This window comes from Chelon labrosus (assembly GCF_963514085.1).
Source record: "Chelon labrosus genome assembly, chromosome: 2".
Classification (NCBI taxonomy): domain Eukaryota; kingdom Metazoa; phylum Chordata; class Actinopteri; order Mugiliformes; family Mugilidae; genus Chelon; species Chelon labrosus.
In genome coordinates, this window is record NC_140338.1 from 4,065,631 (window position 1) to 4,080,273 (window position 14,643).

At 41.1% G+C, this 14,643-nt stretch overlaps 1 protein-coding gene across 1 annotated transcript in view; it reads right to left on the reverse strand.

Annotated features, from left to right (window-relative positions):
• Window positions 1-14,643, reverse strand: part of mtmr7b (myotubularin related protein 7b) — a gene marked incomplete at its 5' end in the record, with an annotated part of 54,580 nt that overhangs the window by 38,151 nt on the left and 1,786 nt on the right. Inside the window, 6 exons of the mRNA XM_084556778.1 lie at window positions 11,575-11,684; window positions 11,776-11,908; window positions 11,999-12,133; window positions 13,184-13,312; window positions 13,618-13,775; window positions 13,856-14,018. Of these exons, the coding sequence (XP_084412904.1) occupies window positions 11,575-11,684; window positions 11,776-11,908; window positions 11,999-12,133; window positions 13,184-13,312; window positions 13,618-13,775; window positions 13,856-14,018 (828 nt within the window). The remainder of the gene's footprint in view (window positions 1-11,574; window positions 11,685-11,775; window positions 11,909-11,998; window positions 12,134-13,183; window positions 13,313-13,617; window positions 13,776-13,855; window positions 14,019-14,643) is intronic.

Below are 14,643 nucleotides of genomic sequence, written 5' to 3' on the forward strand. Positions count from 1 at the left end.
GGTAAATATCTGGTCGTGCGAGCAACACCCAAAGATGTTCCTATTTAGGCCCCAATTCTCCAACAGTCTTTTACAACTGAAGAAACGACTTGGATGAAACGTCTTCAATAAATTCCCCAAGTCCAGTTATCTTTGTTTCAGTTTGTTTTTTGGATAAACCGTGACCTGGATGACTGAGAACATTCAGAGATGTAACCAGGAACAGGACTGAAATGGGGCCAACTGGACTTGAAGGTGTTTCATCCAAGTGGTGTCTTTGGTTCTGGTTCAGTTGTATCAGATGTGTGATGATTAGAACTGAAGACTGGACGAAAGATCTTCAAGGAACCCAACAAGTACAATTATCTTTGTCTCAGGTTTGTTTTAGAGATACTATGACCTGGACGACTGAGAAGCTACCCAGATGCTTTATTTCTGCCACAAAAGGGCGTTCAATATGGCTCAATCAACACCTTCACAGCTAAACTATTCTGCAGATTAACTGCATACGAAGGCCAACTGAAGACTACACCTTTTAAGGGCCGTGGGCATGACCTCGGCTCTTTAGTCCAAATGTAATAAAACTTATCTGAGTCGTAAATCAATATATAGATATCTGAAAATTCTGTGGAAGGAGAACATTAAAGCATGTGGGTGGAGTCACAAGGTGGTGATTTCACAATGCTACCTATGTACGTAAGATTTCTATATAAAGGCAGCAGATTCTGTGGTTCTGAACAGCAGCATTCAACCGACCAACTGACTTCAAACAGCCAATCACTGTCTGCAGACACGTAAGTGTTCAACTGCTTTCTGATGATCTTTCGTTTAAATTCACTTGATTTTATATTGGTTTAACATGTCAAAATTCTCAGTCATCAAGATCATGGTTTATCCAAAACAACGCTGAAACAAGGGTAAATGGACTGAAGAAGCTACTTGGACATGTGGTGAAACATCTTCATGATACAAGTCCAGCTACGTTTATTTCAGCTTACTTTGGATTGGTTTAACATGTCATCCAGTTAGACCAGATCTCCAGCTTTCTTAATATTTAACACAACACTTCAAGGCTCGTCTTTTTAAGTCTTCATCTGTATTTTCAGGATGTGAATAAAGTTGTTTTTTAACCTTCATTCTAAAACAAAGGTTGGAATCATGTGATTATGATATGATGTAAAGCCTCATGTCAACTCCAACATCTTCCACTTTTTACAAAATGTGTCTTTGATATTTTCTTCACAGTATGTTTGAATTTATTTTATCATTGTTATGTCTTGATTAAGTGATTTATTATCTCTGTATCAACACATTTCTGTTTCTATTTGAGATTTAATCACATTTCACTCTGAAGAAGCCGTTTACTTTGACTGTGTTCACTCATGAATACTTTAACATTATTTGATGCAGGAACCAAAATGGCCGCTTACATCGCTGACCTTCAAGTGTCTCTGAATGAAGCCGATGAGAATCGGTACAAAGCACAAGGCTTCACAAAAATTGATGTTGATCTGAACCAAGGAGCCGCAGGAAACACCAACATCTTCCTTTGGTACAAAAAAAGCAGCTCTGATAAAATCAGCAGGATTCAGTTTTCATTCAATAAAGAGATGGCTGTCGGTCTGAACAACACAGGGTACGAGATGATTGACAAAAACCTCAATACTGGAGCAGGTGGAGACAGCATCTACCTGTGGTTCTACAAAGGTAAAACAACGAAAGATGTTCCCATCGTGGAACTTGATGTCTCTGCATGCGATGAAGCTGAGAAGTTTAAATCCGACTGGGAGAGATCGTGCTGTGATCTGAACCGTAACACTGAGGGAGATAGGATCTACCTGTGGGTAAAGAGAGAGAACCCAAAGTACATCTCTGAAATCATTGCCACTGATGGTTTTAGTGGAGACCACTCCCACCTCCAGAACGGGTACATCCGAGTGGATGAAGACACCAACAGAGGTGTATCAGGAGCCAAAATCTTCATCTGGTACCGTCAGACCACTGACAGTCAGAAGGCCCTCAGAGATCTGCAAATCTCCACCAATGAAGACGACTATCAGAAGTTTCAAAACCAGGGTTATCAGCTGGTCGACATGGATCTCAACAAGAATACTGGAGGAAACAAGGTGTACCTGTGGTACAAGAGAGAGCCCAAGTCTGGAAACCCCATCAAGAATGTCACTATGATTGTTGGTAAAGAATTCATTAAGCCATTTCAGAGCTCCGGGATACATGTCATCAACAAAAGTCTCAATACAGGAAACAGCAGCAAGTATGACATGTACCTGTGCTTTTACTGCTGAGTCGTCATGGTAACAGAGCTGAGCACGCTCACTGAGGAGCAGAAGAATCAAACATATTCCTGTTTAATCAGTTTAGTGGTGAATGTTTTTAATGAGATGATTTTAATGAGTGTGATCTCAGAGAGGTTTTATCTGAAACTAGTTCAATGAATGAATCAAACTGTTTAACGTGATCCTGGACGACTCTGTATCACTTTATCCTGATGATTTTCTCTGTTTCAATAAAGTCTCTTTTGCATCTGGAACATTTTCGATTTATTTATTTTTTAATAAGCGGCTCAACAGGCAAAATAAACGAGTCAATGATTTACTGGATGTTCAGGCTGAATTGAATTGTTATTTTAATGAATCCCATTTAGTAAAACAGCTGGAACTACTGAGACATGTCTTGCTTTAGATTCCACTGTCTCCTAAAAGAGAGACAAGACGCACCAAGAAATTAATGTGAAATTAAATGTTAGAAAATACTGAAGTGATGTTAGTCACGAACATCTTTCAGTATAGAGCTGTTTCTTCAGATTCATCAAAGCAGTAGAACTGATGTATTTACTGAAACATGTTATTTTGTAATGATTGATTTTAGCTCTGCCATAAACCAAAACCACGTCCCTATAATGTCAAAACGTATTCTTCTTCTACTGTTTCAATGGCGTTTTGTTAATGTCAAATCTGCCAATAATAAAAGAAGATTACTACTACTATTACCACTACTACTTCTGTTTTCTGTTTTAAGCTTTGATGCTAGCTAACCGCCATTAAAACAGAAGTAGTAGTAGTAGTCTTCTACCAAGTCAACCATGTTGAGCTAGCTTGTCTGTAATAATACAGTCTGAGCTAAGTATTGCAACTTTAACAAAAACATTTAATGTCGGGTTATGATAGCTAGTGACAAGCTGCTCAAGTTAGATAACTAGAACCTGACTAGCTAAAGCTGGCTACATCTAAGGACAAACTTTACCTTTAAGATTCCACTGCAAATAAAAGTGCAAACAAAAGTTCCACTCACTGAGCACCAACAATCAGTGTGGCCTGACATGTCATCACATCATCAAGATAAATGAAGGCAGGTTCTTGTGATGCTAACCACAGGTAAAGGTGGCTAACACCCACTTAGAGCGGAGCATTAAAGGAAATGTACCTGGTTTAGTTTTAGGGGTTTACATGTGCAGAAACAAACATGCTGACCATTAGCATGACCTTTAGCAGTACCATTAGCGTCAAAATTAGCATTGCAATTAACATCACTCTTATTGTTACTAGAATGTTTACTATTGCTCAGCAACACCATCAGGTGCTCCGTGTCCTTGTTTCTCTGAACAAAGTTTTTAAATGATCTAGGGCTGAAACGATTCGTCGAGTTACTCGATTAACTCGATTACAAAAATTGGTCGAGGCAAAAACTCTGCCTCGAAGCCTCGTTAAATTCCTATGACGCGCACTATACGCGCAGGGATCTGATTGTTCCACACGGACCGTTGTTTTGGAAGCACCTATGCAAGCACACCACTAGCGCGTGATACATTTTGAATTTAGTTGGCGCGATGGCGGAGAGTAAAGATGCCCATAAACGGCAAAAAATGTCTAAAGTTTGGGATCATTACATTCTAAAAAAGGAAGAGAACAAAGTGCAGATACTGCAAAGTAGACCTGGCGTACCACAGCAGGACAAGCTCAATGATCCAGCATCTGAACAGAAAACATCCACATGCTGTTTCACCAAGCGTCGCTGAAACAAGGTAACGTAACCTAAACCTATACATTAATGTTCGCTGATTTTAATCGCATACTGTATGTAGCGATGTCATGATGCGGTTTGACTAGATATGATGTTTAGCTTCAGGGGCGGAGTGGCAATCGGGACGACCGGGCCGGCCGAAGGATTTACGCAGCGGATCACAAATTGAGCGGCCGCGAGGCGAACGCAACCGGCCTGAGCTTATTAGAATCATTGACGTTAATAAATTCTCCGCGAATAGGCCAAATACTCCCATATACTCCCCTATTATCATAAATTGAGCGGCCGCGAGGCGAACGCGACCGGCCTGAGCTTATCAGAATCATTGACGTTACTAAATTCTCTGCACCCTCATCTCTCTCACTCTTCCTCACGCACAGCACGCGTTCACAAAAAAACACACAGGTTGCTAGGTTACCATAGCAAATAGGCTCACCCCAGAAATTATGTATTATTTGTTAGTAGCCTAATGGTAAATGCTGCAGGTGTAGAAATCTACATAAAACTGATATTTACTTTGATGTCAGGGCTAGATTACAACATGAAACTTGTTGTGCATATTAATAAATTAAATTGCTTTTTGTTTTACAGTAAGTTTGCTTAACTGTATTGTTATGTAATTGTTGGCACTGGCACTTTTAATGGGTAAATTGCAATACATGGGCTTAGTTTTGGAGCCAAATGTTGGAGTTGGAGTTCTCTGTTTTTTTGAGAAATAAAAGGCAAATGCTTGATCATTTTACAGCCACATAATTTTCGTTATGCATCATTTGTTTTGGTTGTTTAAAAACGAAAAAAAAATATCCGATTAATCGATTAATCGATCGATAAAGTGCTAGATTAATCGATTACAAAAAGAATCGATAGCTGCAGCCCTAAAATGATCTGATCCATTTACAAAATCAGGTCCATGCTTTTATTTATATTTTGTTGTGCCTGCCTTATTGTAAGAAGCCTTTTCACCTGTGTGACATCTACCTCACAACTTAAAACGGTACAAAGTTCAGCTGTCAGGCTCTTAACCAGAACCAGAAAAAGGAATCATATTACTCTGGTTCTAGCAGAGTTTTTGTAATTTTTATCGTTTTGAATGAAACTTTTTTGTCATTACACAGAGATGAATAAAACTGTGTTTGGCTACTCTACTCTAAACATCACCAAAAAGGCACAGACAGGACAACTAAGTCAAATAATGTAAACAAAGGATGAAAGAGCCCCATTAAATAAGTGCGTAAAAGTGGCAGCACAGTGTAAAAAATATAAACATTAATAAATGTATTTGTTTTTTGTTAACTTTGTGTTATGTGCCTATTTCTAAAATTGCAGTTGTAATGTCTTTATCAAGCATTTTGTAATGTTGATTTTCACAGTGATATAGGAATAAAGATTATTACTGTTATTATTGTTGTTGTAATCTTTACCTGGTTCCATAAAGTCTCTCGTATATCTGTCTCAACCAGAGACGAGAGTCGGATCAGATCAGAATGAGCGTCTTCTGAAATCTATCACAAAAATACTTAAACAAAAAACACAACTCTGCACACTATTCATAGCGGAGGACCTGGAGGATTTCATCGACCAATATTACTTCACTATGGAGGTAGACAACAATGACCCGGACCACCAAACTCTCTATCCAGCAAAAAGAAAAAAGAATCTCTTTCTCTCTCTACGTACACCCAGAGATTACCTGTATTACTTGCAGTCCCTATATTCTGAAGAATGGTGAGATGGGGTGCTATAAATATTACAAAATACGTTAATCAATCGTGTGAATGACAGTTCTTAAATTCATAAGCTGGGATATCTAGGGTATCGGCTCACCTGTAAAACATACTATTCAGTCTCATCAGTTTATCACAGAGAAGCCATCTTAACACTATCACTGGATCACTGGACACAGAAAAAGCCTTTGGTAAAGTCAACAGGACCTTCCATCTTACCACGATTAACAAATTACAGTAATACAAAGACACCTTTCCCATCACAAAATCAGTCTATATGCAGATGACATCCTACTATATCTAACAGACCCCTCAACTCAACCCCTCAAGCTCAAAAACTTTGGACAAATGTCATCAATACACTATCACCGGCTATGGGTCGCAGTATTTCAGCCTCCCCATCTATATGTCTGCCAGGAGACCTTTTTGTAATTAAACCTGGTTTAATGACAGAACCCGAGCAGCTAGACATAAGTGCCGCAGAGCTGAACGCAGGTGGAAGAAGGATAAGCTTCAGGTTTCTTTACAGATCCTAAAAGACTGTTGGCGCTATTACCAGAACAGCGTTAAAGAGGCCAAAAGGGAACACTTGGCAAAACTTATTGAGTCCAACCCTCTCAACCCACGTGTGATATTTAAAACCATTGACACTATTCTTAATGCCCCACAGCCTGTTAGCACCGACACCCCCTGAAATGTGCCATAGCTTCCTGAACTTTTTTTATCGACAAGGTCGCTCCTGCATCTGACCCTTCTGACCCTGTTCCTTGCTCTGTTGTGTTTGATATGTTTTAGTCGGTGTCTCTGTTGTTTTTAGAAGATGTGGTTGCCCACGTTAAGCCATCAGGCTCTCCCTGTGGTGCTGGCCCTTCTCACTTTTTTAAAGAAGTCTTTCCAAGTACACGGCAGCCAGTTCTGGCCATTATTCCCAGCACTCTGTCCTCTGGTGTTGTTCCCGTTAGTTTTAAACATGCAGTGGTGTAACCCCTGTTTAAGAAACCTGGCCTCGATCGCAGTGTGCTGGCCAATTTCAGACCCATCTCCAAGCTGCCTTTTATCTCAAAAATCTTGGAGAAAGTTGTTCATGCTCAGTTAAAATCTTTTCTGGATGAGCATGATGTCCTGGAGGTCTTTCAGTCTGTTTTTAAAACACCGCACATCACAAAGTCAGCATTATTAAGAGTCTTTAATGGCATCCTGCTGGACCTGACAGCAGCCTTTGACACTGTGGACCGTAACATTTTAGTGGCTCTGTTACGACACCTAGTGAGCATTTGTGGCAGTGCTCTGGATTGGCTCAGGTCTGATCTGGCAGACAGGACTAAACCTCGTCTTAAAACCCATTTTTTATTCCTTGTCTTTCAACCCAGCGTGAGACCCTGCTCTTGTTTAGTGCTTTTAGTGTTTTTAGAGTTTTTATTTTACTGCTTTTATTGTTTTTAATGGTTTGTCTGAGGTTCTTATTTTTACCTATGTATTTGTATTGGCTGTGGTTGTTTTTAAAGTGCTCTATAAATAAATAAAGCTGAGCTGTTATTTTTTTTTTCCTGTTATTTCTCTATTTTTTTATTTGTTATTCTCTTCCCTCTTCAAAGATTGTCGCGATAGATAAATGTTCTTACTATAACACTGTCAAAGTTCTGCACCAACTGATTTGACACCTTCACAGCTAAACTACTCTGCAGGTGAACTGCATACAAAGGCCAATGGTGAAGACTACACCTTTTAAGGGCCGTGGGCATGACCTCAGCTCTTTAGTCCAAATGTAATAAAACTTATCAGTGTAGTAAATCAATATATAGATATCTGAAAATTCTGTGGAAGGAGAACATTAAAGCATGTGGGTGGAGTCACAAGGTGGTGATTTCACAATGCTACCTATGTACATAAGATTTCTATATAAAGGCAGCAGATTCTGTGGTTCTGAACAGCAGCATTCAACCGACCAACTGACTTCAAACAGCCAATCACTGTCTGCAGACACGTAAGTGTTCAACTACTTTCTGATGATCTTTAGTTTAAATTCACTTTATTTTATATTGTTTTAACATGTCAAGGTTCTCAGTCATCAAGATCGTGGTTTATCCAAAACAACGCTGAAACAAGGGTAACTGGACATGTGGTGAAACGTCTTCAAGATACAAGTCCAGCTACGTTTATTTCAGCTTATTTTGGATTGGTTTAACACGTCATCAAGTTAGACCAGATCTCCAGCTTTCTTAATATTTAATCACAACATTTATATATGATGATGTAAAACCTCATGTCAACTCCAACATCTTCCACTTTTTACAAAATGTGTCTGACATTTTCTTTAGTTTGAATTTATTTTATCATTATGTCTTGATTAAGTGATTTATTATCTCTGTATCAACACATTTCTGTTTCTATTTGAGATTTAATCACGTTTGTTATTTCTTGATTTCACTCTGAAGAAGCTGTTTACTTTGACTGTGTTCACTCATTTAACCTTTAAATTTATTTGATGCAGGAACCAAAATGGCCGCTTACATCACTGACCTCTGTGTGTCTCTGGATGAAGCCGAGGAGAATCTGTACAAAGCACAAGGCTTAAAAAAAATTGATGTTGATCTGAACAAAGGAGCCAGAGGAAACATCATGATATTCCTTTGGTACAAAAAAGGCAACTGTTCTCCAATCACCAGGATTCAGTTTTCATTCAATAATGAGATGGCTGTCGGTCTGGAAGCCGCACAGTACGAGAAGATTGACAAAAACCTCAATACTCAAGCAGGTGGAGACTGCATCTACCTGTGGTTCTACAAAGGTAAAACAACGAAAGATGTTCCCATCGTGGAACTTGATGTCTCTCCATACGATGAAGCTGAGAAGTTTAAATACAGCTGGGAGAGACTGTGCTGTGATCTGAACCGTAACACTGAGGGAGATAGGATCTACCTGTGGGTAAAGAGAGTGGAAAAAACGTACATCTCTGAAATCATTGCCACTGATGGTTTTAGTGGAGACTACTCCCACCTCCAGAACGGGTACATCCGAGTGGATGAAGACACCAACAGAGGTGCACCAGGAGCCAAAATCTTCATCTGGTACTGTCACACCACTGACAGTCAGAAGGCCCTCAGAGATCTGCAAATCTCCACCAATGATGAAGCATATCAGCGTTTTCAAAACCAGGGCTATCAGCTGGTCGACATGGATCTCAACAAGGATACTGGAGGAAACAGGGTGTACCTGTGGTACAAGAGCGATCCCAAATCTGGGGGGCCCATCAGGAACGTCACTATGATTGTTGGTAAAGAATTCATTGAGCCATTTGAGAGGGCCGGAGTCCAGGTCATCAAGAGAAGCCTCAACACAGGAAACAGCAGCAAGTATGACCTGTACCTGTGCTTTTACTGCTGAGTCGTCATGGTAACAGAGCTGAGCACGCTCACTGAGGAGCAGAAGAATCAAACATATTCCTGTTTAATCAGTTTAGTGGTGAATGTTTTTAATGAGATGATTTTAATCAGTGTGATCTCAGAGAGGTTTTATCTGAAACTAGTTCAATGAATGAATCAAACTGTTTGACGTGATCCTGGACGACTCTGTATCACTTTATCCTGATGATTTTCTCTGCTTCAATAAAGTCTCCTTTGCATCTGGAACATCTTTGATTTATTTATTTATTTTTAATAAGCAGCTCAACAGGCAAAATAAACGAGTCAGTGATTTACTGGATGTTCAGGCTGAATTGATAAAAGGTTAAAAAGGAGGGACACACGGATATAAAGAAATAATGTGCTCGTATTTTTCTAATCGTCTTCATAAACAGCTGAACACCTGCTGTTAACAGAACAGTCTGTTGTTATTTTAATAAATCTCATTTAGTAAAACAGCTGAAACTTGAGACTTTCCTGCATCATTAACTACTGAGACATGTCTTGCTCCTAAAAGAGAGACAAGAAATTAAACATCAGCAAATACTGAAGTGATGTTGGTCACAAACATCTTTCAGTATAGAGCTGTTTCTTCAGATTCATCAAAGCAGTAGAACTGATGTATTTACTGAAACATGTTATTTTGTAATGATTGATTTTAGCTCTGCCATAAACCAAAACCACATCTCTATAACATCAAAACGTATTCTTCTTCTGTTTCAATGGTGGTTATGTAGTGTCAAACCTGGCAGAAGTAAGAGGACTACTAGTGTTAGAGAATAATTTCTCTTCCCTATAGATAGTTTGTGTAGTTTCTGTTAGATTACTGCTGAGGAACATGCCAAGGCCATGGTCCCTCTTTGGCGTCTTCAGTCTCACTCTCTGGCTGTCTACAGACACAGCTGTAGAGTTAGATGATAACGTCCTCCGTCACTGGAGGACACTTTGTATTTCCTAGCTGGTGTGAATCCTTATCTTCATGTTTATGTACTATAGCCAATTGGATGTTAGCACATCTCCCCTTTGTTGCCTCGGTCCACCTTTCCAGTATAAGAATCTGAGCTTTACTGCTTGACCCTTAGAATTGAGGTGGACTCATGCACTTATGTTGTGATGACGAATCTTCTGTTCTCCTCGTACGAGCCTAAATAAACTCCTTCAGCATAAGACATACAGGACTCTGGTGTTTCTTCTTCTTCATCGGCATCACCACAAATTCCTCCCTAACAACTAGTACTACGACAATTACTACGTCTGTTTTCTGTTTTAAGCTTTGATGCTAGCTAACCGCCATTAGTTGTTAATACATAATTTCTTTAACTAAATGCTAATTTCACACATATTTGACAAACATACCAAACGTACCAGCATATTACAGACAAGGCAGACTGGAGGGAGGAGTGTCGTCACTGTTTCTGTCTCTAAACTCTGTTGCTTCTACGTGACTCAAGGACAAACTTTACCTTTAACCAATTCAGACCGGATCACGCATCCATGCGTAGTTGCAGCCGGCAAACGCGTCTGTGTCATTTTGAGCGTTGTCGTCTTTTTTGAGGCACATGGCCAATTATATGCACTGTGATTGGCTGAAATATTCTTGGGGTGAGTGACAGAGATGCTTAGGGATTTTTTTTTAAAACTCATGCGACTAATAAAACGCTTTGTGATTGGTCGAAATAAGCCTGACACGTGGAGTATGTTTTGGTCGAAAGTTTTAAACACCGTGCTAGCGATCCGTCATGCCTGACTCAAGTGAAGATTTTCAAAATTTTAAAAATGTTTGGTGTTTATTGATTTTTAAAAAAAATGCATTTGAAGATTATGCCCTAGCAAGTCAGTCAAGTTGAAAGCCAAAGAAGTAAGCTGTCAAAATGCTTTTTATCTCATGTTTTTATCTGCTACAGAGCCTGAGAAATTAAGGTTTTAGTGTTGACATATTTTGAAAAACCTCAGGTTTTGAGAGGGGGTTTACAGAAGAGTATTTAGGCCTAAATGGGTTAAGATTCCACTGCAAATAAAAGTGCAAACAAAAGTTCCACCCACAGAGCACCAACAATCAGTGTGGTCTGACATGTCATCACATCATGAAGATAAATGAAGGCAGGTTCTTGTGATGCTAACCACAAACTGCTGGAAAGCAGTGCTCATAGTAGTACTGTTACCATTGAAATTAGCATTGAAACTAGCATGGCCCTTAGCATTGCTAGAATGTTTTCCGCTCTGTGTCCTTGTTTCTCTGAACAAAGTTTCTAAATCCTGAATATCAAACATGTCTAATCTGGAAGACAAGTCTGCAGATCTGTGAACGTCTCACATTACAAGATAATCTGATCTGAACCTCAGATTCAGTCTATGATGCTGTTTCCTGAAAGTGTGCTAAAATGATTCATGTTGTGTTTAGTTGTGTTGTGTTTGTGATAACCTGGACACACCCTGGCGATGAAGACTCCGGCATCCAGCACAGCTTTAATGTGTTTGAGCCACCCGGAGCTCTCCAGCCCCCACAGGAAGTCTGTCATGGACGGGGACCGCATCTCGCCCACTGTGTGCAGGAGAGAGAGCCGGTCAAACACACACACGGGAAGATAAAACAGCGCTGTGTGTATTCGCTGACAGCACACACTCCTAGTTACCGTCGATGATCTTCTGCTGGCTGCTCCTCATCACGTGAATGTTCTCGATGCCGATGAAGTGCAGCTTGATGTTGGTGTAGTGGTCCTCGTTCTCGTAGCCTTTTCCCGCAGCACGATTCGCCATGGCGTTCAGCTGGACACAAACACAGAGGAGGAGGTCATTGTATATGTGTGGATCAATCACTGGTATGTGTGTGTGTGTGTGTGTGTTTGTTTGCGTTACCTTGGGCCTGGTGTCCACCACATAGATATAGTCACTACCAGGGTTGGACTTCATCACAGCCTGCAGCATCATCTCGTCCTCCTGGCAGCGGCCGCTGAAGCCCGACAGCGGCTGACTACAGCGACACACTGCCGCCTACAGGGCAACAGAACACACTTAGAATCACCATCTTCAGAATATTCAACATTTCTGCATAAAAATGACTCAAAACATTCACAGAAATCATGAAAGTAGACAAAGAGAACTCAGTCAATCATTATATTATAAAGTAAACAGGAATATTATACTTGTGTATTTGTTTATTCAGGAAAATGAGCCAATATTACATATCAGACAGGTTCACCTCTATGATTACGAGTTAATTTCAAGGTCAAATCAGAGTCCATGTGTTCAGAAGTATTTCCATCAATGTAATGAGACTCAGGTGTGGTTCAGTTCCTGGTTTAGTTTAAATAAATCAGGGATTTGTCTCAGTCTGATCTTCACAACACATGTTTGGATGATGGCAACGGACAAAGGAGCTCAGAAAGTCTGTTGTTCATCAGGCTGGAAAATGTCCCAGAACCATCTCTAAAGAGTTTAGAACCCATAAATAATCCACAGTCAGACAGACTGAAGACGACTGTTCCCCTCCACAGGAGTGGTCCACCAACAAAGATCACTCCATAATAGTCTGAGAGGTCCCAGAGGAACCCAGGGGAACTTCTAAGCAGCTAAAGGCCTCTCTCTCATTGGCTGATGTTAATGTTGATGAATCCACTGAACAACCATGGTGTGATGGACAAAGACACTGCTCTATAAAAAGAACATTTCTGTCCGTCTGCAGTTTGATCAACATCATGTGGACAAGCCAGAAGACTACTGGGACAATATTTAGTGGACAGATGAGACAAAGTAGAACAGTTTGGTTTAAATGAGATGAAACAACACTGCATCATTCCAGCATCAGAACCTCATCCCTCCATCAAACATGGGGGTGCTAATGTCCTGGTTTGGACCTGTTCTGCTGCTTCTGGACCAGGACGGCTTGTCCTCATTGATGGACCAATGAATTCTGAATTCTACCAGTGAACTCTAAAAGAAAATGTCAGGACATCTGTGACGTTATCTTAAGGGGTTAGGGAATGGTCTATGTCAATAGAAGGTCCTGTCCAGGATAGAAACAGGAGTCTGTGGGACACTGACCAGTGTGTCCTGGTGGAAGTAGGACAGAGCAGGAAATCGTCCTCGACTCCTGAACCTCGAGCTGCCCACGATGATGGCGGGCGTGGCCGACTTTGGGACAAACAGCTCGGAGGGGTAAGTGTCACACACCTGCAGGAGGACAAGCCAACATGTTTACATATCTGTTCACATTCATGTTCCTTTAGTGTGTCAGAAGATACAGGTCCGCCTTTCTCTGCTGGCTGGAGGAGATGCAGCCGGTATTGTGAAGCAATCACAGTTTGGACCTTTTAGTCAAAGTCAAATCCTTCCACTGGAACTTTTTTCCTGCTTCTAACATCAACTCTGGGGATAAAAATGTTCAACTTGTTGCCTGACACACCCCACTCACTTCACCTGCCAGTGGTCATAATGTTATGGCTGATTTAGGTCCATACAGAGACATAGAGACCGACCCTGTATTCACTGTTGGCTGCAGTAGAGACCCACAGGTTATTGGGCACGCCCATCCTCTTGTAGTCGGCCCTGAGGTCGATGAAGCTCCACGACTCTTCTCGCTCCTCTTTGTTCACGTTGGGGTTAAACGACAGGCAGTACAACTCGCTGTACTTCTCTGAGAGGAGAGAGGAGTTCACTTTAAATCTGAAACACCTGTTCACAACATCATGTCGCCAAGAAACGGAAAACACACACCTGGACGTGACAGCCTGACCAAGGAGGCGTGGACGTCCATGCAGTCTCTCTCCTGAGGGATGAAGATCTGGAAGACCCGGAAGTCCTTGCAACGCAGGATCAGCTGACTTCCTGTGGGGGTGGTGGGCGGCCTGTCCACGCCGCTCACCATGCTGTGCAACACCTGGAACATACACACCTGTCCTGTTATTGTCTATCAGGTGCTTCTAAAGATGACCAATGAACTCTCACGTGTCATGTCAAACGTTTCACAGGAAGCCAGAGCAGCTGGGAGGCTGGGAAGCTAAGAGGAGCTAATCAGGTCCCAGAGGATGCTAAAGCAGCATTTTAAAACAAGCTAGCTGTAATCCGGCCTCTTTGCTGCACTGATCAGGTTCGACACAGTCGGTGCCTGGTGAGGAAAACCTGACACCCCTTTATCATTAGGTCCAGGGGGACGAGGCCAACTACTTATCCGGGATCTGGAGGTCAAGGGGGGGGAGGGCAGCGTCTGTGCTTACTGTGTCTTCCTGTAACATCCAGTGCTTTCAACAAAAAAAAAAAAAACTGCTGAACTGGCATTCTCTGTGTAAACAGAGATTTACCTCATGCATTCAGAAAAAAATGCACAACCCGTAGTTTGAATGAGACTGTACAGGGACAAATCAAACTGACTCCACCAGCATAAACGGCCAGGAAACAGGAGGTGCTGCTATTAATTGAGAGGCTAGTAAGCTATGAGTAGCTAATGTTAGCTGTTAGCTGACACTTGGAGGTTTGTTGTTGTAATAATAAGAAGAAGAAGATTA